At 44.1% G+C, this 23,397-nt stretch overlaps 3 protein-coding genes across 4 annotated transcripts in view; 2 read left to right on the top strand and 1 right to left on the bottom strand.

Moving 5' to 3' along the window:
* The window catches only part of LOC122934762 (gastrula zinc finger protein XlCGF57.1-like), a 956,305-nt gene that overhangs the window by 577,343 nt on the left and 355,565 nt on the right, over window positions 1–23,397 (top strand). The gene's annotated exons all lie outside the window — the stretch shown is intronic.
* LOC122934783 (zinc finger protein OZF-like) overlaps window positions 1–23,397 on the bottom strand; it is a 493,591-nt gene that overhangs the window by 137,973 nt on the left and 332,221 nt on the right. The gene's annotated exons all lie outside the window — the stretch shown is intronic.
* On the top strand, window positions 456–21,742 carry LOC122934778 (gastrula zinc finger protein XlCGF26.1-like). Its single transcript, XM_044290475.1, has 2 exons — window positions 456–573; window positions 19,831–21,742. Exons 1-2 carry the CDS (start codon window positions 489–491, stop codon window positions 21,396–21,398), a joined length of 1,653 nt encoding a protein of 550 aa, XP_044146410.1. The 5' UTR covers window positions 456–488; the 3' UTR covers window positions 21,399–21,742.

Here is a 23,397-nt window from a genome sequence, read left to right as displayed (position 1 = left end):
CACCAAGGATGGAGAAGGACAGAAACCACATGGCTTCAAGGATATTAGACCTCACCCTGGAGATCATCTCCTTGATAACTGGAGAGGTGAGAGTCTCACATGACATCACTCTTATCTCTAGTAAAAAACCAGGGAAATGTCTGGAAAGGTGAAGGATTCTTAGAATCTCTGTAGTGATCGGCGTCTCCCCATACACAGGATTACACAGTAGTGAAGAAGTCGTCTGGTGAGTGTGTGACACCCCGTGTGTCAGGAGGACGGAGCAGGACCCAGAGCCCCATCACCGAGCCTCCACCTCATTCCCTGATACATGAGCAGAAGATCCTAGAACTTACCACCAGGATCACTGAGCTGCTGAGCGGAGAGGTGAGCGCTGCTGGGAATGCTGGGACATTATACAATAACGCCAAAGGAGGGGTCTGGTAATGACTGTGTCCTTGTGTTGTCAGGTTCCTATAAGGTGTCAGGATGTCGCTGTCTATTTCTCCATGGAGGAGTGGGAGTATTTAGAAGAACACAAGGACCTGTACAAGGACGTCATGATGGAGAATCCCCAGTCCCTCACACCACCAGGTAAGAGGAGACCTTCCATGACTGTAGAGAAGAGAACAGCGAGTGCTCCGTACAGTATTAGAATGTATTGGCTTAGATGAGCCGAAGTTCTCGCGTGACTTTGCATATTAACTTCATGGATAAATTTTTACAGTAAAAAAAAACATTTCCCAAACTCGGGTTCGTTTCCGAACCCGAGTTCGGGAAATGGTTTTGAGAGCTAAAACATTCTAATACTGTACAGAGCACTTGCTCTGTACATTATCGGACCAAATTTTTATGCGAATTGACTTCGGATGTTTCATCCAAGTCGACTCGCTTATTCCTATTCATGATGCTTGGGAGATAATAATTCAAGAGCACTTTGCATCCCCGTTACCCCTAATGGTAATTATATTACATGTATTTTGTACTAACTAGAACCAGATACTCATACTTTCATATTTTCTAGATTTTTTTTTAACCTTATTTGGTCTTGCCTGAGCTGCTGCTCCATTTTGTTATGAGCAGTTCAGCAGCCACTTGGCAGCCTGTTGATGGCAGATTGACATTCAGAGGAGACTGTTGTGGGCCTGCTCTGTGACCTGTTCATTAGGAAATATTATACTGTGTGGTCTGAATAGAAACACCTGTTGTTATCTCAACAAAGCGATTATATTTTGGGACCTTTGCAGACAATGAACTCCTGAAAACCATGATATTTTAAATACTGAAATTGTACATAATCCTGTTTTCTTACATGTCTTCTTTACTATATACTGTATTTTTCGCCCTATAAGACGCAGGTTTTTGAGGAGGAAAATAAGAAAAATAATATTTTGAACCAAAAGGTATGCTGAACTATTGGTGGTCTGTGGAAGACTTATTATGGGGGAACTGTGAATGACACTGTTATGGGGGGGATCTGTGGATACGCACTGTTATGGGGGATCTGTGGATGATACTGTTATGGGGATCTGTGGATGGCACTATTATGGGGGATCTGTGGATGGCACTGTTATGGGGGATCTGTGGATGACACTATTATGGGGGATCTGTGGATGGCACTGTTATGGGGGATCTGTGGATGGCACTGTTATGGGGGATCTGTGGATGGCACTGTTATGGGGGACCTGTGGATGGCAATGTTATGGGGGATCTGTGGATGGCACTGTTATGGGGGATCTGTGGATGACACTGTTATGGGGGATCTGTGGATGGCACTGTTATGGGGGATCTGTGGATGGCACTGTTATGGGGGATCTGTGGATGGCACTGTTATGGGGGATTTGTGGATGGCACTGTTATGGGGATCTGTGGATGGCACTGATATGGGGATCTGTGGATGGCACTGATATGGGGATCTGTGGATGGCACTGATATGGGGGATCTGTGGATGGCACTGTTATGGGGGATCTGTGGATGGCATTGTTATGGGGATCTGTGGATGGCACTGTTATGGGGGATTTGTGGATGGTACTGTTATGGGGATCTGTGGAAGGCATTGTTATGGGGATCTGTGGATGACACTGTTATCGGGGATCTGTGGATGGCACATATATAGCATCTTATGCTATATATGTGTCATCCACAGATCCCCCCATAACAGTGTCCCTGTGTAAATAGTGAATGACCCCCAATACAGGAGCTGGGGGCCGGCAACTGAAATGGCAACAGGGCCCGATGCAGTCACTGTATACTATTACACTGGGCCTCGCTCACTGTAGTATTTATATCTAACGTGTAGGCATGGGGCGCTTTGTTAAACTATAGTAATTCTTTGCAGCAGTAGAGAAATCCACATAGTACTCACTTGAAACTTCGTAGCAGACAGCCCGGGGCGGCAGCGTAACGTCACTCACTATGTAACGCGCCTGCTCCTCTTGCTTCATTCATAAAGTGGGAGGAGCAGGCGCGTGACGTAGTGAGTGACGTTACGCCGCTGCCCGGCCTGCCTGCTACGGGAGTTTCAAGTGAGTAGTAGCACAGCGGATTTATCTACTGCTGCAAAGAATTGCTATAGTTTAACAAAGCGCCCATGCCTACACATTAGATAGTCCACACTGTCGTGAGCTATGCGAGTGCGCTTATCGGTAACGATCCCCTCTGCTGCACTCAAAGTCCTTTCGGACAGGACACTCGACGAGGGGCAAGCCAAGAGTTCTATGGCAAATTGTGCCAGCTCTGGCCACAGGTCAAGCCTGCACACCCAGTAGACCAGGGGTTCCTCGCTTCTCAGAGCGTCCACATCTACCGTTAACCCGATGTAGGCTGACACTGTCGGTCTAGGCGTTCCCTGACGCTGGATCCGGAGGGCGTCTGTCGATGGGTTAGCTGAAAGAATGATCGCATATCCGAAGTGACCAACACATCTTCAAACCGCCCTCTTCTTGCAGGCGCTGTAGGATTGGTACCCGCAACTGTTTCTCTGTGGGTGGAAATTCCTCTGCCAGCGCCCGCAAAAGCAGAATGCAGCATCTTTTGAAGCAAGGCCTGGAAATGCTGCATTCTGACAGCCCTCTGTGATGCTCGTAATATGTCTGCCATCTTGTGCTTGTACCGGGAATCTAAGTACGTTGCCACCCAGTACTGGTCCTTTCCCTTCATGCTTTTTATACTGGGGTCCCTCTTCAAACACAGGGGCATGAATGCCCCCATTTGCACTAAACTGGAAGCAGTGGAGTGGCCTGGCTCCTGCTCATCTTCCAGGATAATGTCGTCCTCGTTCCCCTCCCCCCAGCCACGGACAACACCAGGGATCCCAGAAAAGTTTAAAGCATGCTCTTCTTGCTCCTCCTTTTCCTCCTCCCCGGCACCATGCTCCTCTGACTCCTCTTCAGACTCCTGCTGACTTGTCTCAGATGGAGTAGCCCCCCTGGGAATTCATTCAGCATTGCGACTTCCTCATCTTCCTGCTCCTGCTCCTCGACAGCTTGATCAATGACACGACGCAATGCACACGCCATAAAGAAGGCGTAAGGTACGATGTCACTGATGGCGCCCTGGCTGCGACTGACCAGTTTGGTGATCTCATCAAATGGCCGCAGAAGTCTGCATGCGTTGCGCATGAGCAGCCACTGGTGCGGTAAAAAAAAAAAAAATCCCCACAACCTGTCCTGCCGCAGAGTTCATACAGGTAGTCGTTAACGGCACATTTCTGCTGGAGCAGCCTATCAAGCATATACAAGGTGGAGTTCCAGCATGTCGGGCAGTCACAAATCAGACGTCTGACGGGCAGGTGGTGTCACTGCTGAATATCAGCAACTCAAACCATGGCCATGTAAGATCTTGTAAAATGGCCAGAGATTTTCCTGGCCTGCCGCAAGACGTCCTGGACCCCGGGCTATTTGGCAATGAATCGCTGCACGACCAAGTTCAGGACGTGTGCCATGCACAGCACGTGTGTCATTTTGCCCTGTTTCAGCGCTCTCAGCAGATTGGCACCGTTGTCACACACCGCTTTACCAACTGTCAAATTGAGCGGGGTTAGCCATTAATCGGCCTGTGACCGCAGAGCTGAAAGGAGTGCAGGACCGGTGTGGCTCTTGGCTTCCAGGCACAACAGCCGCATCACAGCATGGTAACGTCTCACCTGGCACGTCGAATAGGTTTTGGGGAGCTGGGGGGGGGGTGCAGCGGAAGTGGAATAGTCAGCTAAGGAGGAGACGGAGGATGGATTAGGAGGCGGAGAAGAAGAGGCAGGACTGCATGCATTCCGTGGCGGTAACACCAAATCCACATGGGTGTCACGGGTTACATGCTTAATAGCCGTCAGAAGGTTCACCCAGTGGGCAGTAAAAGTTATGTACCTTCCCTGCCCGTGTTTGCTAGACCATGTCTCTGTGGTCAGATGTATCTTGGCACTGACACTGTGTGCCAGAGATACATTCACTTGCCGCTGAACGTGGCCATATAGCTCTGGGATGCCCTTCTTGGAGAAATATTTCCTTCCGGGGACCTTCTATTGTGGTGTGCCAATGGCCACAAATTTTCTAAAGGCCTCCGAGTCCACCAGTTTATATGGCAGTAGTTGTCGGGCTAGTAGTTCCGACAAGCCGGCAGTCAGCTGTTGGGCAAGAGGGTTATCCGGCGTCATCAACTTTTTACGCTAAAAAATTTGGGCCACGGAAGCCTGCCTTTTGCCAGATGAACTCGACAACAGCATTGTGGAAGGTGGAGTGGAGGACAAATAGGAGGAGAGAGGAGAAGGAGAAGAGGCAGGACATGGAGCGTGGGAGTGTGGCTTTGTGGGTTCTGACGGCGTTGCTCCCACTGGGCTCGTTGACGGGAGGCCAGGTGCCTTCTTAAGGCGGTCGTCCCTAGGTGAGTGTTGGGCTTACCGCGACCTATGTTTTGACAGCACAGATGGCAACACTATTGTCAGCAGCAGACAAGTAAAAAAAAAAGCCCATACTGCGGAGCCATGTGCCGGCGTCCTGGGAGCGCCAGATGTGACCGTGCATGGTGGGTGGCTCGCTCCAGATACATTTGCAGTCTGCTTTTTGCCTCCTGTGCACTGCGAGTTCTGCCTTCTTCTCCTAGTTCTACCCCCTATCTGCTGCTCTGTCTCTCCCTCCGAACTCCCCTCCCTCCTCTTCCTCTCTTGTAGGTACCCACGTGGCATCCATCGACACGTCATCATGGTCCCCTTCACCACCACTGACATTAGAGATCTCGGAGTAGGCAGTAACAGCGGGGACCTCCGTCCTTGGGCTGATCTGGGTACTGTTGTCAGACTGCTAGATAGTGGTCGTTGCTACCTCCTCTTCCTCATCCGATGTCAAGAATGTCTGCGCATCGGTAATGTCTGGGAATGGTTGGGAAAATAATAACTGTAACTGGAGTGGAGGGCCTATGGTGGTGGTGGGGTCTTTGGGGGTGCACACAGCAGAGAGTGAGGAAACATAGAAACATAGAATGTGTCGGCAGATAAGAACCATTTGGCCCATCTAGTCTGCCCAATATATCTGAATCCTATGAATAGTCCCTGGCCCTATCTTATATGAAGGATAGCCTTATGCCTATCCCATGCATGCTTAAACTCCTTCACTGTATTTGCCGCTACCACTTCTGCAGGAAGGCTATTCCATGCATCCACTACTCTCTCAGTAAAGTAATACTTCCTTATATTACTTTTAAACCTTTGCCCCTCTAATTTAAAACTGTGTCCTCTTGTGGTAGTTTTTCTTCTTTTAAATATGCTCTCCTCCTTTACCGAGTTGATTCCCTTTATGTATTTAAAAGTTTCTATCATATCCCCTCGGTCTCTTCTTTCTTCCAAGCTATACATATTAAGGTCTTTTAACCTTTCCTGGTAAGTTTTATCCTGCAATCCATGGACCAGTTTAGTAGCTCTTCTCTGAACTCTCTCTAGAGTATCTATATCCTTCTGGAGATATGGCCTCCAGTACTGCGCACAATACTCCAAGTGAGGTCTCACCAGTGTTCTGTACAGCGGCATAAGCACTTCACTCTTTCTACTGCTTATACCTCTCCCTATACATCCAAGCATTCTGCTGGCATTTCGTGCTGCTTTATTACATTGTCTTCCCACCTTTAAGTCTTCTGAAATAATTACTCCTAAATCCCTTTCCTCAGATACTGAGGTCAGGACTGTGTCAAATATTCTATATTCTGCCCTTGGGTTTTTACGCCCCAGGTGCATTATCTTGCACTTATCCACATTAAATTTCAGTTGCCAGAGTTCTGACCATTCTTCTAGTTTTCCTAAATCCTTTTCCATTTGGCGTTTCCCTCCAGGAACATCAACCCTGTTACATATCTTTGTGTCATCAGCAAAAAGACAAACCTTACCATCGAGGCCTTTTGCAATATCACTTATGAAGATATTAAACAAAATTGGTCCCAGTACAGATCCCTGTGGAATCCCACTGGTAACATGACCTTGTTTTGAATGTTCTCCATTGACTACAACCCTCTGTTGTCTGTCACTCAGCCACTGCCTAATCCACTCAACAATATGGGAGTCCATGCTCAATGACTGCAGTTTATTGATAAGTCTTCTATGTGGGACAGTGTCAAAAGCCTTACTAAAATCTAGATATGCGATGTCTACTGCACCTCCACCGTCTATTATTTTAGTCACCCAGTCAAAAAAATCTATAAGATTTGTTTGACATGATCTCCCTGAAGTAAACCCATGCTGTTTTTCATCTTGCAATCCATGGGATTTTAGATGTTCCACAATCCTATCCTTTAATAGGGTTTCCATTAATTTGCCTACTATTGATGTCAGACTCACTGGTCTATAGTTGCTCGATTCCTCCTTACTACCTTTCTTGTGAATGGGCACGACATTTGCCAATTTCCAATCTTCCGGGACGACTCCTGTTACTAATGATTGGTTAAATAAATCTGTTAACGGTTTTGCCAGCTCACCACTAAGCTCTTTTAATAATTTTGGGTGTATCTCATCAGGCCCCTGTGACTTATTTGTCTTCACTTTAGACAGCAAACTTAGAACATCTTCCTCTGTAAAGACACATGCATCAAACGATTTAATAGTCATCCTTTCTAGTGGAGGTCCTTCTCCTTCTTTTTCTTTTGTAAAAACTGAACAGAAGTATTCATTAAGGCAGTCGGCTAGCCCTTTATTCTCTTCTACATACCTTCCGTCCTTTATTTTTAATTTAGTTATTCCTTGTTTTAATTTCCTTTTTTCATTTATATATCTGAAGAATGTCTTATCCCCTTTTTTCATAGACTGAGCTAGTTTTTCTTCTGCCTGAGCTTTAGAAGTTCTTATAACTTGCTTGGCCTCTTTCTGCCTAATCTTGTAGATTTCCTTATCTTCATTGCTCTGTTTTATTTTATAATTACAAAATGCTAGCTTTTTATTTTTAATGATTTGGGCCACTTCTGCTGAGTACCACAGTGGTCTCTTCCTTTTTTTGCTTTTACTGACAAGTCTAATGCAATTTTCTGTTGCCTTCAATAATGCACCTTTTAAGTAGTCCCATTTCTCCTGGACTCCATGTAATCCGTTCCAGTCTGATAAGGACTCATTTATGACTAATTTCATTTTTGAAAAGTCTGTTTTTCTAAAATCTAAAACTTTTGTTTTTGTGTGGTGGGACTCTTTCACAGTTCTTATATTAAACCACACTGACTGGTGATCACTAGATCCCAAGGTTTCGCCGACAATGACATCATATACCGAATCCCCATTTGTGAATATCAAATCCAAAATGGCCTCCCTCCGGGTTGGCTCCTCAACCATTTGTTGTAGGGATAACCCCAGTAGGGAATTTAGAATATCTGTACTCCTGGTAGAACTTGCTATTTTGGTTTTCCAGTTTATATCTGGAAGATTGAAATCTCCCATAATGATAACTTCTCCTTTCATTGTCATTTTAGCTATTTCTTCAACTAGTAGATCATCTAGTTCTTTAACTTGATCAGGTGGTCTATATATCACACCTACACGAGTTACTGCATGATTAGCAAACTGCAACGTAACCCAAACTGACTCTATGTTGGCCTCACCAACTTGTATTAGGTTAGATTTAATGCTATCTTTCACATACAGGGCCACTCCTCCTCCTTTCTTGCCTTCTCTGTCTCTTCTGTATAAAGAGTACCCTGGTATGGTTATGTCCCAGTCATTTCTTTCATTAAACCATGTCTCCGTAACAGCCACTAAATCTACATTCTCAGATGCCATTATTGACCCAAGTTCATTGATTTTTTTACCTAAACTGCGAGCATTTGTAGAGAGGACTTGGAGCTTATTTCTTACCCTCTGTGCTTCTGACCTGTTCTGGCATTGTTTCGGGGGGCAATTGGACTCTTTTATTTTGACTCTTTTGCCCCCCCTTCCTAGTTTAAATACTCTTTCACAAATTCTTGGAGTTGTTCACTAAGTACATTTGTTCCTTTGAGAGAAAGATGCAAACCATCTTTTTTGTACAGTTCCTTTCTATTCCAAGTAGAGCTATTATGAGAAACAAAGCCAAATCCTTGCTCTTGACACCATTTACCAAGCCATGTGTTGAACTCCTTTATGCGCCTCTGCCTATCATTCTGAACATTATGCACAGGCAGAACTTCAGAAAATGAAATGGTGGATGCAAAATCCTGTACGTCATTACCAAGTGTGATAAAAGATTTTTTCACCTCTGACACTTCATTGCAAGCCAGGTCATTTGTCCCTAGATGGACAATAACATCCACATCCCCTTCCTGCTTTGCTTGCTTAACAATATTAATAATACGTCTTCTATCTCTTCTAGCAGTAGCCCCAGGGAGACATCTCACAAAACCATTTTCTTTAAGCTCCACACTTCTTATGATTGAATCACCCAGCAACAGCTGCTTCCTTTGAGACTTCACTTTATCTTTTTTGTCCTTGGCTGCAGTCTTGCATACATTAGACATAGGAGTCGATGGAGGGTGCAGAAGCTGCACAATACAAATGCACTATATGGAAAGTATATTATAGGTATATCACACCCCTGCCGCAATCAGTTATTTTGGGGGGCAACTGGTATATCCCCCCCAGTTGCAATTAGTTGTTCCAATAGCGTTTGTTCCTCTGTATAGCTGCAGTATCACAGCAAAACCGAACACAACTGCTGCACAATACAAATACACTATAATGTACTTTCTATATCTCACCACTCAGTATGTCACACCTATCGGTAGCACACCTATACCAGTCCCTTAAAGGACTTTTGTGGCCCTATTAGCTACAGTTTGGTGTACCTAACAGTCTGTCCCTGCTCCACACAGCTGCCAAAATACTGAATGTAATATGGCTGCCAGATCGGGTTCTGTGATAGGGTGTGTCCATGTGCTGAAACATCTCAATTGGCTGTCCGATCCCACCTGATGGATGTGTAATGGGTCAAAGTTCGGCCCAATACAAAAGACATCACCATATGTTTGCCTGTTCGGCGAACCGCGAACGAGCAAAGTTCGCTGTGAAACGACCGCCGTGCGAACCGCAAGGCCACCTCTATTCAACATAAACCATTCCTGTCTTCCAAATACAGTGCCTTACAAAAGTATTCACCCCCCTTTACTTTTTTTTGTATTTTGTTACATTACAGCCTTAAGTTCAATGTTTTGTTAATCTGAATGTTATGTGATGGATCAGAACACAATAGTCTTAGTTGGTGAAGTGAAATGAGAAAAATATATAAATAAAACTATTGTTTAGAATTAGAAAACAGAAATTTGGCATGTGCGGATGTATTCACCCCCTTTGTTAAGAAGCCCATAAAAAGCTCTGGTGCAACCAATAAACTTCAGAAGTCAAATAACACTGCGCAATAATGATTTTGCTACTGAGAGAAAAACGTGATTTAGGGCTCATGCACACGACCATATGCCGTCCGAGACATACGGTCCGTAGGCAGGCCATATGTCCCGGAGCGGCATACATCGTGTGCACGGGAGCAACCTATGATGCTGTGCACATTGGGCCGCCCGCGGGACTATTGGCCCGCACTCATATGATCTTATAAGCGTGGGACAATAATAAAAATGTATAACCATATTCAGACCCAATAACTTTTTTGTAGTTATATGTACGGGGCTGTGTGAGGGCTAATTTTTTGCGTTACGATCTGTTCTTTTCAGTGATACCAATTTGAAGTGTGTGCGAGTTTTTGATCACTTTTCATTAAAAAATTATTGGGTAGTTGAAGTGACAAAAAATGGCAAATTGGCAGTTTTTTTTTTCCTGTTACGCCATTTGTCGTATGCCATTAATATTGTTATATTTTAATAGTTTGGGCATTTTCGCAGGCAGCGATGCCCATGATGTAAATTTTTTTATTGTTTAGGTATTTTTATTTTAAGGAAGGGGGGTGTGATTTGAACTTTTTTTTTTTTTTTTATATTTGCAAAAAAAAATTATTAACTTTTTTTATACCTTTTTTTAAGTCACCTTGGGTAACAATAGCTGGCAATCATTATATTGCCTATTGTGTTCATTGATGTCTATATAGACACCATTGAACACTTCATTTGCACTATACCAATACAATGCTGGCACCTAGTGGCCTGTATTGGTATAGTCATCTATTAGGCACAGAAGCCTGCTTGAGGCTTCAGTCTATTAGATCAATGTAACAGATTCCCTGATCTCAGCCGGGGAACCCTGTTACTGGAGCAGAAGTGCGCGACTTACACTTCCGGACTGCGCAGATGCCGTGGTCACATTTGACCATGGCACTTGAAAGGGAAAATGTATGCGATCAGCCTTATGGCTGATCGCATACATTTGCCGTGGGTCTCTACTATTTAAAATGGCATAAACCCAGCGGCTATGGCGCCCGCTGCACGGGCGAAGCGGGCGCCATGTTTGTGGACCGGACTTCTGCTGTACATGTACGGCAGAGGTCCTTAAAGGGTAAAGTTATACATGCAAAGCCTATTTAGTTATAATATTAATGCATTATATTGGAGATATTCTAATGGACATGTCCAGACCTGTCCGGACGCACTCAGGCTGATGTCAGCAGTAAGTATATAAGGCAGGCTGGACAGATTTTGATAAAGTGATCTGTTCTAGTGCTATCAGTTTTGAAACTTAAGATGGATGAATGCAAATGTGTTAATGATCCAGACAATTTCTGCTACATATGTGGCAAATACACTACTTATGATCAGCGCAAGAATCTGGCAAAGCGAGTGCGTCTTGCAGCTTGGGATGCATTTGTGCTCGTAACGCAGAACTTCCTTGGGAACAGACGAGCTGCAGACTATGCAGAATTAGTAGACAACATGCTTACAGCACATGAACAACTTGGCTGCCGAATGTCATTGAAAGTGCATTTCTTACATTCCCATCTTAACGTAAGTGATGAACATGGAGAGAGGTTCCATAAAGATATTTCTACAATGGAGAACAGGTATCAAGGCCACTGGAATCCCACATGATGGGGGACTACTGCTGGTTCTTGCAACGGATAAATATGACCGTTCACAAACGCAAAAGCAGATGCCTGAAGCACTTTTAACAGTACTGGGCCTTGCTCAAGTAAGACTTTTAAACTGAAAAACAAGACTTTTTGAAATTTTGTTATTCCATTACATTTTCTTACATTGTTTACTATGCAAACTTTGATGTAGATCAGGTAATTGTTGGAGTAAAACTCGTTCTGTTTAAAATTATTCAATGCTTTCCAAGTGCTTAATTCATTTAGGCATACTCATGCATAGCAAAATTTTGTGACGTGTTACAAAAATTCTGACTTCGGATTTGTAATCCGCACACTCTATTTAGTATAGGACAAGTGTTTTTTGCCCGGTAGCAGACAAAACCTTTTTTTTTTGTTGCGTGGTGTAATTAGTGAAATGATGTCACCTGTGTGCAATCTAAGTGTCACATGATCTGTCATTACATATACACACCTTTTTTGAAAGGCCCCAGAGGCTGCAACACCTAAGCAAGAGGCATCACTAACCAAACACTGCCTTGAAGACCAAGGAACTCTCCAAACAAGTAAGGGACAATGTTGTTAAGAAGTACAAGTCAGGGTTAGGTTATAAAAAAAATATCCAAATATTTGATAATCCCCAGGAGCATTATCAAATCTATCATAACCAAATGGAAATAACATGGCACAACAGCAAACCTGCCAAGAGACGACCGCCCACCAAAACTCACGGACCGGGCAAAGAGGGTAATAATCAGAGAGGCAGCACAGAGACCTAAGGTAACCCTGGAGAAGCTGCAGAGTTCCACAGCAAAGACTGGAGTATCTGTACATAAAACGACAATAAGCCGTATGCTCCATAGAGTTGGGCTTTATGGCAGAGTGGCCAGAAGAAAGCCATTACTGTCAGATAAAAACGAAAAGGCACGTTGTGGGTTTGTGAAAAGGCCTGTGGGAGACTCCAAAATGTAGCGCTCAGCTCATAGCCTGAGAGAGAAAAAAGCCTCTCAGGCTATGAGCTGAGCGCTGTGATTGGCCAGTGCTGCAGCATGGGAGAAGGAGGCGCCGGCAGGTTCCCCTGGGTGGAGCCTAACTATAAAGATATCGGAGGCAATAACGGGAGAACGGAGCAGCGCCCAGGTATAACAGTAAGTGCAGGGGGGTCCCTGGGCGCCGCTCTACATGCCTGTATAGTTACTTTAGAAGTTTTATTCTGGTGAAAGGTCCTCTTTAAGGATAATGAAGAATAAGGAGAGTCAAAGGCTGATGAACAAAACAGGAACTTTACTTAACCAATTGCCTTGAGGTAGTTGTAATTACAGAGAAAGTGCTTTGGTTCACAGTGATGAGGTAAGAGCTGCAATTCCTCACAACAGGCTTGGTTTGGCTGGCTCATACAGGCTTGGTTTGGCTGGTGTGGAAGAGATGTCTCTAAGCTGTGGCTCCTCTCAACTAAACTAGACTTCAGGTACCTGGATCTTTATCAGAATTCTGCAACCTACCTTCTGCTCCATTCTTTGGAAAGGTTGCCTTTACACACAAAAGTCCACTATGTCCCTTGCTGGACTGTGCTACTGCAATATGATCCTGGATTCTGAGTCCTGGTTTCCTTCTTTGGTTCCCCAGGCTGGCAAGTGCCAAGCGGACACCTAGCAGCTATATCATGGTGTTCCTTTCACTTCTCACTCCTCAACTAACCTCAACCTGAGGAAGGCCTGATACTTATATATATGATATTATAGTACCACCTAGTAGTGACTCAAGTGTAGTGCGGTGACCAGCCTGTTGTTGTCTCTGCAGCTTAATACAGACAAAATAGACATTAGCAAAGATTTAGGGACCCACTACTAGCACGGAGTGGGACACTGCAACATGGCCTGGTTGCAGCTCAGCCCCATTGAAGTGAATGGAGCTGGACTGCAATACCAAGCGGATACCTGAGGATAGGTCATCATTATATATTACTGGATAACCCCTGTAAATAAATCGGCCCCTTCCATGTGATAATTAAAAGGAACTCTCTGGACCATATGTGACCCATTAAATCTGGACTAAAGGAGATGCAGGCAGTGGAGATGCTGTATGTGGTCCTGAGGGGAACATACTCTATAAACCCTCCCAATGTGTCTATTGCTGATAAAGATGGTGTCATTGTGGCCATAACCAGCTGGAGTCACAACCACTTGTACTGGAAGTGATTTATCAGCGGCTACTGGAAATGTAGATATGATCCACAGAGCTGAAGATGAAGAAAATCCTGCTATTGGGAAAAAAAATATTAGATAATTTTTATTAATATAAGTCATTACATAAGACAACACCCCCCCTCCCCCCCAAAAAATGTTTAAATAAAGAAGCATACTAAAGCTAATTCAAGCTCTGTCTCTAATGCCACCAGATGATTAGAGGCAGAGCTTGTTAAGAGCTCATTTGCATCCCTTCCCTCCCAGAATTCCAGAGGAGCATGTATGACCTATAAGTCCCCTCACACTGATTAAGGTGCTCTCTCCCTAAGGAGTGTTAGTTCCTCCCAAAGCTAATTCAAGAACACTTCTTCCATGTAACGAAAGGTGAGAAAATGCTGCATAGAAAGTGTAAAAAGCTTTCACCACCAGGCGGCATATAAACAAATTACGCTCTCCTCACAGCCATCCCAGTGGAAGCCAAAATGGAATCAGCCATTGCAGAGTACAAATAATTTGGCAAGGTGTTCACCAGCCAGTCCTGAATATTAAATCCAGGCAGGCCATTGAGAGGAAACTTTTTAATTGATCCTCTTTTGTGGTATATCCCCTCTCTCTAAGCGTATCAGGTGATTAACCTTACGTTTTAGCCCCAGGAGAGAAGGTGCAGTAGGTACTAGCCAGGGTGAGGCAGTTTTCTAGTTTGATATAGGATTTTAGCAAGAATATTTATTTTTTAATAGACGGTCCAAGAGAGATGTCTCAGTCTGAGAAAACGGACAAGAAAACCTTTACTGATGTAGTAGGGATCATTTTTCACCTCCGATCTGTCATATCTTTGAAGTTTTCTGAACTTCACGTAATTTCATGTCCTGAGTTACAAGCCACTACAATGGAACCGACAAATTCTAGGATCCAGTATGCCTATTAATGTGTTTTTATTGTTCACGCAATTCTTATGAAGATTCTTATTTTCAAATTCTTTTTTTAAAATTGCATAAATGGATTGTGAGATTTCTCATACCCAATTCAAAGAACAGAAATATATGAAAAAAAGCATTTTGGTGTCCATGAGGAAGGGTCCTTCTTTTTTTTTGGCTGGAGAGGCTCACGATGTTCAGTTGAGTTTTCCTCTGCAATGATTATCCCATTTTCTTCCTATGGGATAATAATCTTGTAATCTATTCAGTGGAATTTTTCCATATTGTTCATTATAGTTCCAGATTTTAATTCTCTCTCTTAAAATTACCTAATTGGTTTGTGAAATTCCTTATATTCAATGCACTGAACAGATTATATGAAAGAAAGTGTTAGGGCTTCCATGATGAAGGTTCCTTTCTTTTAGTTGGAGAAAGGCACATTGTGGAATTGAGTTTTCCTCTTCAGTGATTGTCCTGTTCTGTTCTTATGGGATAATGATTTTATAACAGGGATCATTCCATATTGTTTATTATATTTCCAGTTTTTAGATATAATGTATATCTTGAGGTCAGGTTTCTTAAAGAATATATAAAAATAAATGTCCTTATAACTGTGGTAAATTTATAGTAATTTTGGTGAGAGGCCGGTTATAACAGAGAACTGACTAGCCAGATATATCCATAGGAGGAAAGGGTCCAAACAGGTGCTAAGGACTTGCCGTTTGTCTTAATAGGATATATGCAGAATAAAGTGGTCTTAAAAGGCAAAAAATGCTCAAAACCCTATATGTTGTTGTGCATTTCTAACCGGGGGAGCAAATCCTGCACATGTGATCCGTTGCTGACAGCAATCCCCATCAAAAATGCATACAATGGAGGATGCCCGTAACGGACCACATGTACCACAAAGACACCCTACACAGAATAGCCAAATGTGCGGATGTGATTGGCTATATAAAACAAAAATGTACAGAAAATGGTGCATTACAATGGTAAATGCAATTGACATTATGTGGTTAAACCCTCACACTGATATTAAAATGAGACTTTCGCCAATATACAGTACAGACCAAAAGTTTGGACACACCTTCTCATTCAAAGAGTTTTCTTTATTTTATGACTATAAAAATTGTAGATTTACACTGAAGGCATCAAAACTATGAATTAACACATGTGGAATTATATACATAACAAAAAAGTGTGAAACAACTGAAAATATGTCATATTCTAGGTTCTTCAAAGTAGCCACCTTTTGCTTTGATTACTGCTTTGCACACTCTTGGCATTCTCTTGATGAGCTTCAAGAGGTAAGTCACCTGAAATGGTCTTCCAACAGTGTTGAAGGAGTTCCCAGAGATGCTTAGCACTTGTTGGCTCTTTTGCCTTCACTCAGCGGTCCAGCTCACCCCAAACCATCTCGATTGGGTTCAGGTTCGGTGACTGTATTCATACATCAAGAACATTCCGGAGCCCGTGCACCCCGTCAAGGTCTCTCAAAGTGGCATGGGACCTAATGCTAACCTACCTATGCCGTATGGGCAATTACAGATGGGGTCATAAAGTCTGACACACAGCAATCAGCTTCCAGTTACCTCGAGCGTGAAATCACACATACAATGGGAGGAGGGAGGAGGATGTGATTCCCACCTATCACTGATTCATGTGACGCAGGCCGCACAGGGGCACCTGAATGTTACACATAGTTAAAAAATCAAGGCACATTGTGTGAGGGTTTAGCCATATATTGTCAATTGCATTTACCATTGTAGTGCACCATTTTCTCTAAATTTGGATATTTGTACAACAAAAGGATAATCCAAAATCAAAGCAACCCTCCTCTTCAAGAAAAAATTCACATGGGAGAGAACAGAACACTTACATGGTGCCGTGCTTTGTATATTTTCAGTTGAATATTTGCTAATTCACAGAAACTTCTTCTGCCATTGAATATGGCTGCACTACTTCTCATACTGTCTGTTGCACACTCTGCATTAGTAGCCCAAGACGCTTCCTATTTGTCCAGCCCTGCTCTTGGTTTGGTCAACACTGTTCATGTGAGCACTGCTGGCCAATCCAAGGGCAACAGGAAGTGTCTTGTGCCACCAAATGTGTGGTATGCATCATGCTGTCTGAGAAGCAGTGAGGGAATTGGTGGATCTGCAGCTAAAGAGTTGAAAAGGAGGGCACCGTGTAAGTGTTCTGGTCAATTTAGCATGTATAAGAGTAGGTCTAGGTAATGTCCGGAAATGACATAGGCCCCATGAAATTGCAGTAGGTGGTCACACAAGCTTTAGCTAATCCTAGTAGTGGACCCTCTCAGCCACAATCTAATTGGTACTGGTAAAGATAATTGAAAACCTGGTGTTCATCTATACTAATAAAAGCCCTGTGTACGTGGTGTCCGTGCGTTTGTGCCGTTTCGTTAAGTGCGCATGCGCGGCGCACAAACCAATCAGCACACACTCCACACACACACAGCAGGGACCGCCCAAAGCATCACATGCAGCCCAGACAGCCCACAGCAGTGCGGCCATCCAATCAAAGTCGCCGCCCGGACCACCCACAATTGCGCCAGCCAATAAACACACGGCGCACCACACGCTGTACGGACCGCCCACAGCATGGAGCCGTCCAATCACACCATCCCCACAATGTACGTGTGCGTCAGTGCGTGTGTGCCGATTTGTTAAGTGCGCATTCGCAGCGCACAAACCAATCAGCACACACTGCACACACACAGCAGGGTGCATGTGTGCCGATTATATACCATCGGATCGGAGTTTTCTCCAATCCGATGGTATATTTTAACTTGAAGCGTCCCCATAACCATGGGAACGCCTCTATGTTAGAATATACCATCGGATTTGAGTTAGATCGTGAAAACTCAGAGCCGACAGTATATTCTAGCACAGAGGCATTCCCATAGGGATGGGGACGCTTCAAGTCAGAATATACTAAGAACTGTGTACATAACTGCAACCCGATCTCTTACAGGGGGCTGTGAGCCACACAATTAACCCCTCAGGTGCCGCATAGCCCCCTGTAAGAGATCAGGTGCTGCCAGGCAGCAGGGGGCCAGACCCCCCTCCCTCCCCAGTTTTAAATTCATTAGTGGCCATTGCGGCCACCCTCCCTCCCCAGTATTAAATTCATTGGTGGCCAGTGCAGCCCCCCCTCCCCAGTATTAAATTCATTGGTGGCCAGTGCGGCCCTCCCTCCCCAGTATTAAATTCATTGGTGGCCAGTGCAGTCTCCCCCCCAATCATTGGTGGCAGCAAAGAGATCCGATCGGAGTCCCAGTTTAATCGCAGCCAGTAACCATGGTTACTTAGCATGCCACTAATGCTTTTAATACTGGGGAGGGAGGGAGGGGGCCGCACAGGCCACCAATACTTTTAATACTGGGGAGGGAGGGAGGGGGGGGCCGCACTGGCCACCAATGCTTTTAATACTGGGGAGGGAGGGGGGTGCACTGGCCACCAATGCTTTTAATACTGGGGAGGGAGGGGGGCCGCACTGGACACCAATGCTTTTAATTCTGGGGAGGGAGGGGGGGTCCGCACTGGCCTCCAATGCTTTTAATACTGGGGAGGGATGAAGGGGGGTCACACTGGCCACCAATGCTTTTAATACTGGGGAGGGAGGCAGGGGGGGCCGCACTGGCCACCAATGCTTTTAATACTGGGGAGGGAGGGATGGGGGGCTGCACTGGCCACCAATGCTTTTAATACTGGGGAGGGAGGGGGGCGCACTGGCCACCAATGCTTTTAATACTGGGGAGGGAGGGGGGCCACACTGGCCACCAATGCTTTTAATACTGGGGAGGGAGGGAGGGAGGGGGGGGGCGCACTGGCACCAATGCTTTTAATACTGGGGAGGGAGGGGGGGTGCACTGGCCACCAATGCTTTTAATACTGGGGAGGGAGGGAGGGGGGGGCGCCCTGGCCACCAATGCTTTTAATACTAGGGAGGGAGAGAGGGAGGGGGCCGCACTGGCCACCAATGCTTTTAATACTGGGGAGGAGGGAGGGGGCTGCACTGGCCACCAATGATTTTAATACTAGGAAGGGAGGGGGGTCTGGCCTCAGATCTGAAAAAGCTGTTATGCAGACGGATCCGCACTGAACGGATACCATCGTTTGCATTTATAGAAGCGGATCCGTCTGTGCAGATACCAGACGGATCCGCACCTAGCGCAGTTGTTAAAGTAGTCTAAAATAGGGACGCCTGACTTTACATTGAAAGTCAATGGGGGACGGATCCGTTTACAATTGCATAACAGTGTGTCATCCACAGATACCCCATAACAGTGTCATCCACAGATCCCTCCATAACAGTGCCATCCACAGATCCCCCATAACAGTACCATTCACAGATACCCCCATAACAGTGTGCCATCCACAGATCCCCCATAACAGTGCTATCCACAGATCCCCCCATAACAGTGCCATCCACAGATTCCCCAATAACAGTACCATTCACAGATGCCCCCATAACAGTGCCATCCACAGATCCCCCATAACAGTGTCATCCACAGATCCCCCCATAACAGTGCCATCCACAGATCCCCCATAACAGTACCATTCACAGATACCCCCATAACAGTGTGCCATCCACAGATCCCCCATAACAGTGCTATCCACAGATCCCCCCATAACAGTGCCATCCACAGATTCCCCAATAACAATACCATTCACAGATGCCGCCATAACAGTGCCATCCACAGATCCCCCATAACAGTGTCATCCACAGATCCCCCCATAACAGTGCCATCCACAGATCCCCCATCACAGTGCCAGCACTACTGTTCTAGTGCCCGTTATTGTGACGGGCTTAATGTCTAGTTCTTTAATAATGTTCTCCAAAGTTTGTTAAGCATATGGGTGACATAGAGCATATGTTAGGGCCATACAGTGGGCGTACACTCAGTTAGTGGGTACATGTTCATGCCAAATTTGCTTCCATTCATGATATCTATCCTATACACTTTGGGGGCGCTTGTGTTGTCTGTTGACATTGGGATGTATTATACTGTACGGTCTGGATAGAAACACCTTTTGCTATAGCTACAAGGGATTACATTCTGGGAACTTTGCAGACTAAGAACTCCTGAAAACTTTATACAAGTAAATGTGATTCTCTTGCTAAATTGTACATTATCCTGTGTTATTACATTTCCGATTTACTTTGTTTCCTGATCCTGGCTTACTATTGTTTTAGTAAACTTTAAATGATTAATACAAAATCATTTGCTTTGGGAAAATAAGAAAATGTTCTTTTATTTTCTAGGTAAAGACGGGTTGAGCAGCTCACATGGATACTTCAATTTATCTTCCTACCCTGAAGTAGAAGATAACAATACTACAAAAACTAGTTCAGTAACTCCTAATGTACCCTCAGTCTTTCAAAGTGAAGATCTATCCACTGACACCACTGGTCACAAGAATAGTTTGTGTAATCAATCACTGATTGGCAAAACATTTACAAAACATCACAAATCATTTTCATGCTCTGAATGTGGTAAATCTTTTACCAGGAAATCCATTCTAGGTCAACATCAGAGAACTCACACAGGAGAGAAGCCTTATTCATGTTCAGAATGCGGAAAATCTTTTACCAGAAAAAGCAGTCTAGTTAAACATCAGCGAACTCACACTGGGGAGAAGCCATTTACATGTCCTGAATGTGGAAAGTCTTTTAATCAGAAATCAGATCTTGTGTGCCATCAAAGAATCCACTTAGGAGAAAAGCCATTTTCATGTTTAGACTGTGGGAAATGTTTTACCGATAAACGAAATTTTATTCGGCATCAGAGAACTCACTCTGGGGAGAAGCCATTTCCATGTCCTGAATGTGGGAAGTGTTTTAGTTTGAAATCAGATCTTGTGAGCCATCTAAGAATCCACTTAGGGGAGAATCCATTTTCATGTTCAGAATGTGGGAAATGTTTTACAGATAAACGAAATTTTATTCGGCATCAGAGAACTCACAGTGGGGAGAAGCCATTTCCATGTCCTGAATGTGGAAAGTGTTTTGGTCATAAATCAATGCTTATAAAACATCTTAGATGTCACACAGGGGAGAAGCCATTTTTATGTTCAGAATGTGGGAAGTGTTTTAGTCAGAAATCACATCTTGTTACACATCAGAGAACTCACACGGGGGAGAAGCCATTTATGTGTCCTGAATGTGGGAAGTCTTTTAGTAAGAAATCGGATCTTGTGAGCCATCTAAGAATCCACTTAGGGGAGAAGCCATTTCCATGTCCTGAATGTGGGAAGTGTTTTAGTGATAAATCAGTGCTTATACAACATCTTAGAAGTCACACAGGGGAGAAGCCATTTTCATGTTCAGAATGTGGGAAGAGTTTTATTACAACATCATGTCTTGTTAGACATCAGAGAACTCACACAGGTGAGAAGCCATTTATGTGTCCTGAATGTGGGAAGTGTGTTAGTCAGAAATCACATCTTGTTTCACATCAGAGAACTCACACAGGGGAGAAAACCTTTATGTGTCCTGAATGTGGGAAGTGTGTTAGTCAGAAATCGCAACTTGTTAAACATCAGCGAGTTCATACAGGGGAGAAGCCATTTCTATGTCCTGAATGTGGGAAGTGTTTTAGTGATAAATCAATGCTTATACCACATCTTAGAAGTCACACAGGGGAGAAGCCATTTTCATGTTCAGAATGTGGGAAGAGTTTTATTACAAAATCATGTCTTGTTAAACATCAGGGAACTCACACAGGGGAGAAGCCATTTATGTGTCCTGAATGTGGGAAGTATTTTGGTCTGAAGGCATTGCTTATAGAACATCTACAAAGTCACACAGGAGCGAAGCCATTTTTATGTTAAAATGTGGGAAATCTTTTAATCAGAAATCAAGTCCTTCTAGACATGAGAGAACTCACTCGGAGGAGAAGCCATTTTAATGTTTAGATTGTAGGAAACATGGAGCTTCATTGTAGGACCTGCAGCTTTCTGATTTATAACTTAATGTGGTTTTACGAGACTTTAATACCGATGAGCTATTCTCAGGATAGGTCATTAGTAACTGAAAAATGGAGATCCAGCAGCTGGAACACCCACTGATGAACTGTTGGAGAAGGCATCAGGGCTCACAGTAGTGCCGCTGCCTTCTTTCAGCTTTTTTCTAGGCCAGTGACAACATATTCATCGGTCACATGACCTAGGCTCAGCTCATCCCCATAGAAGTGAATACGGCTGACCTTCAATTCCAAGCACAGCCACTATACTATGTATGGCACTGTGCTTGGTGAGCTGAGAGAAGTCTGTGGTGCTCACAGGAGCTCCGGTGCCTTTTCAAATAGCCGATCGGTAGGGGCCCCGGGTGTTGGACCCCCACGATCAGATACTGATGACCTATTCTGAGGATAGGTTATCCATATTAAAGTCTTTGAAAATGCATTTTAACCCCTTGAGGATCAATGTCATGTACTGTACAAACAGATTTACTAAAAACCTGCACCAAACTTTTGTGACATTGTGATCACATTGGCACTACTGCTGTGCCCGCAAGAGTATGACCACAGGTGTAATACATGGCCGTCATCCTGGCTGCACAACATAGATCACTGATCACTGTTTAACTCCCTACCTGCTGTTATCAAAGATGATGGGGGGGAGCAAAGGTCATCCCATTTGATGCCATTAAGACATTATGGAAATTCAGATACAAATTTGCCATCTTACTGGTCAGGAGGAGTACGGAACATGTTTTATTTTTTGGCCATTTTCCTATCTGTATGATTACATAATAGAAAAGACACAAAGAAGAATACATAGGGACATACCTGTAAGAGTAATTGGTCAATGTCAACATTATATTCTTATGGTACATATAATACGAATGATTTATGTGTACATATACAGTACAGACCAAAAGTTTGGACACACCTTCTCATTCAAAGAGTTTTCTTTATTTTCGTGACTATGAAAATTGTAGATTCACACTGAAGGCATCAAAACTATGAATTAACACATGTGGAATTATATACATAACAAAAAAGTGTGAAGCAACTGAAAATATGTCATATTCTAGGTTCTTCAAAGTAGCCACCTTTTGCCTTGATTACTGCTTTGCACACTCTTAGCATTCTCTTGATGAGCTTCAAGAGGTAGTCACCTGAAATGGTTTTCACTTCACAGGTGTGCCCTGTCAGGTTTAATAAGTGGGATTTCTTGCCTTATAAATGGGGTTGAGACCATCAGTTGCGTTGTGGAGAAGTCAGGTGGATACACAGCTGATAGTCCTACTGAATAGACTGTTAGAATTTGTATTATGGCAAGAAAAAAGCAGTAAAGAAAAACGAGTGGCCATCATTACTTTAAGAAATAAAGGTCAGTCAGTCAGAAAAAATTGGGAAAACTTTGAAAGTGTCCCCAAGTGCAGTCACAAAACCCATCAAGCGCTACAAAGAAACTGGCTCACATGCGGACCGCCCCAGGAAAGGAAGACCAAGAGTCACCTCTGCTGCGGAGGATAAGTTCATCCGAGTCATCAGCCTCAGAAATCGCAGGTTAACAGTAGCTCAGATTAGAGACCAGGTCAATGCCACACAGAGTTCTAGCAGCAGACACATCTCTAGAACAACTGTTAAGAGGAGACTGTGTGAATCAGGCCTTCATGGTAGAATATCTGCTAGGAAACCACTGCTAAGGACAGGCAACAAGCAGAAGAGACTTGTTTGGGCTAAAGAACACAAGGAATGGACATTAGACCAGTGGAAATCTGTGCTTTGGTCTGATGAGTCCAAATTTGAGATCTTTGGTTCCAACCACCTTGTCTTTGTGCGACACAGAAAAGGTGAACGGATGGACTCTACATGCCTGG

The sequence above is a fragment of the Bufo gargarizans genome, chromosome 4 (genome assembly GCF_014858855.1).
Source record: "Bufo gargarizans isolate SCDJY-AF-19 chromosome 4, ASM1485885v1, whole genome shotgun sequence".
NCBI lineage: Eukaryota > Metazoa > Chordata > Amphibia > Anura > Bufonidae > Bufo > Bufo gargarizans.
Note: the sequence above shows the minus strand (reverse complement) of the source record. Positions and strands in the feature narration are given on the sequence as shown.

What these genes read in the sequence shown, in the direction of transcription:
- LOC122934778 (XM_044290475.1), top strand. Translation starts at nt 489, where the DNA reads ATGGAGGAGTGGGAGTATTTAGAAGAACACAAGGACCTGTACAAGGAC. An exon ending in CCAGTCCCTCACACCACCAG is followed by an intron (nt 574 to 19,830) that starts GTAAGAGGAGAC and finishes TTTATTTTCTAG; the next exon opens with GTAAAGACGGGTTGAGCAGC.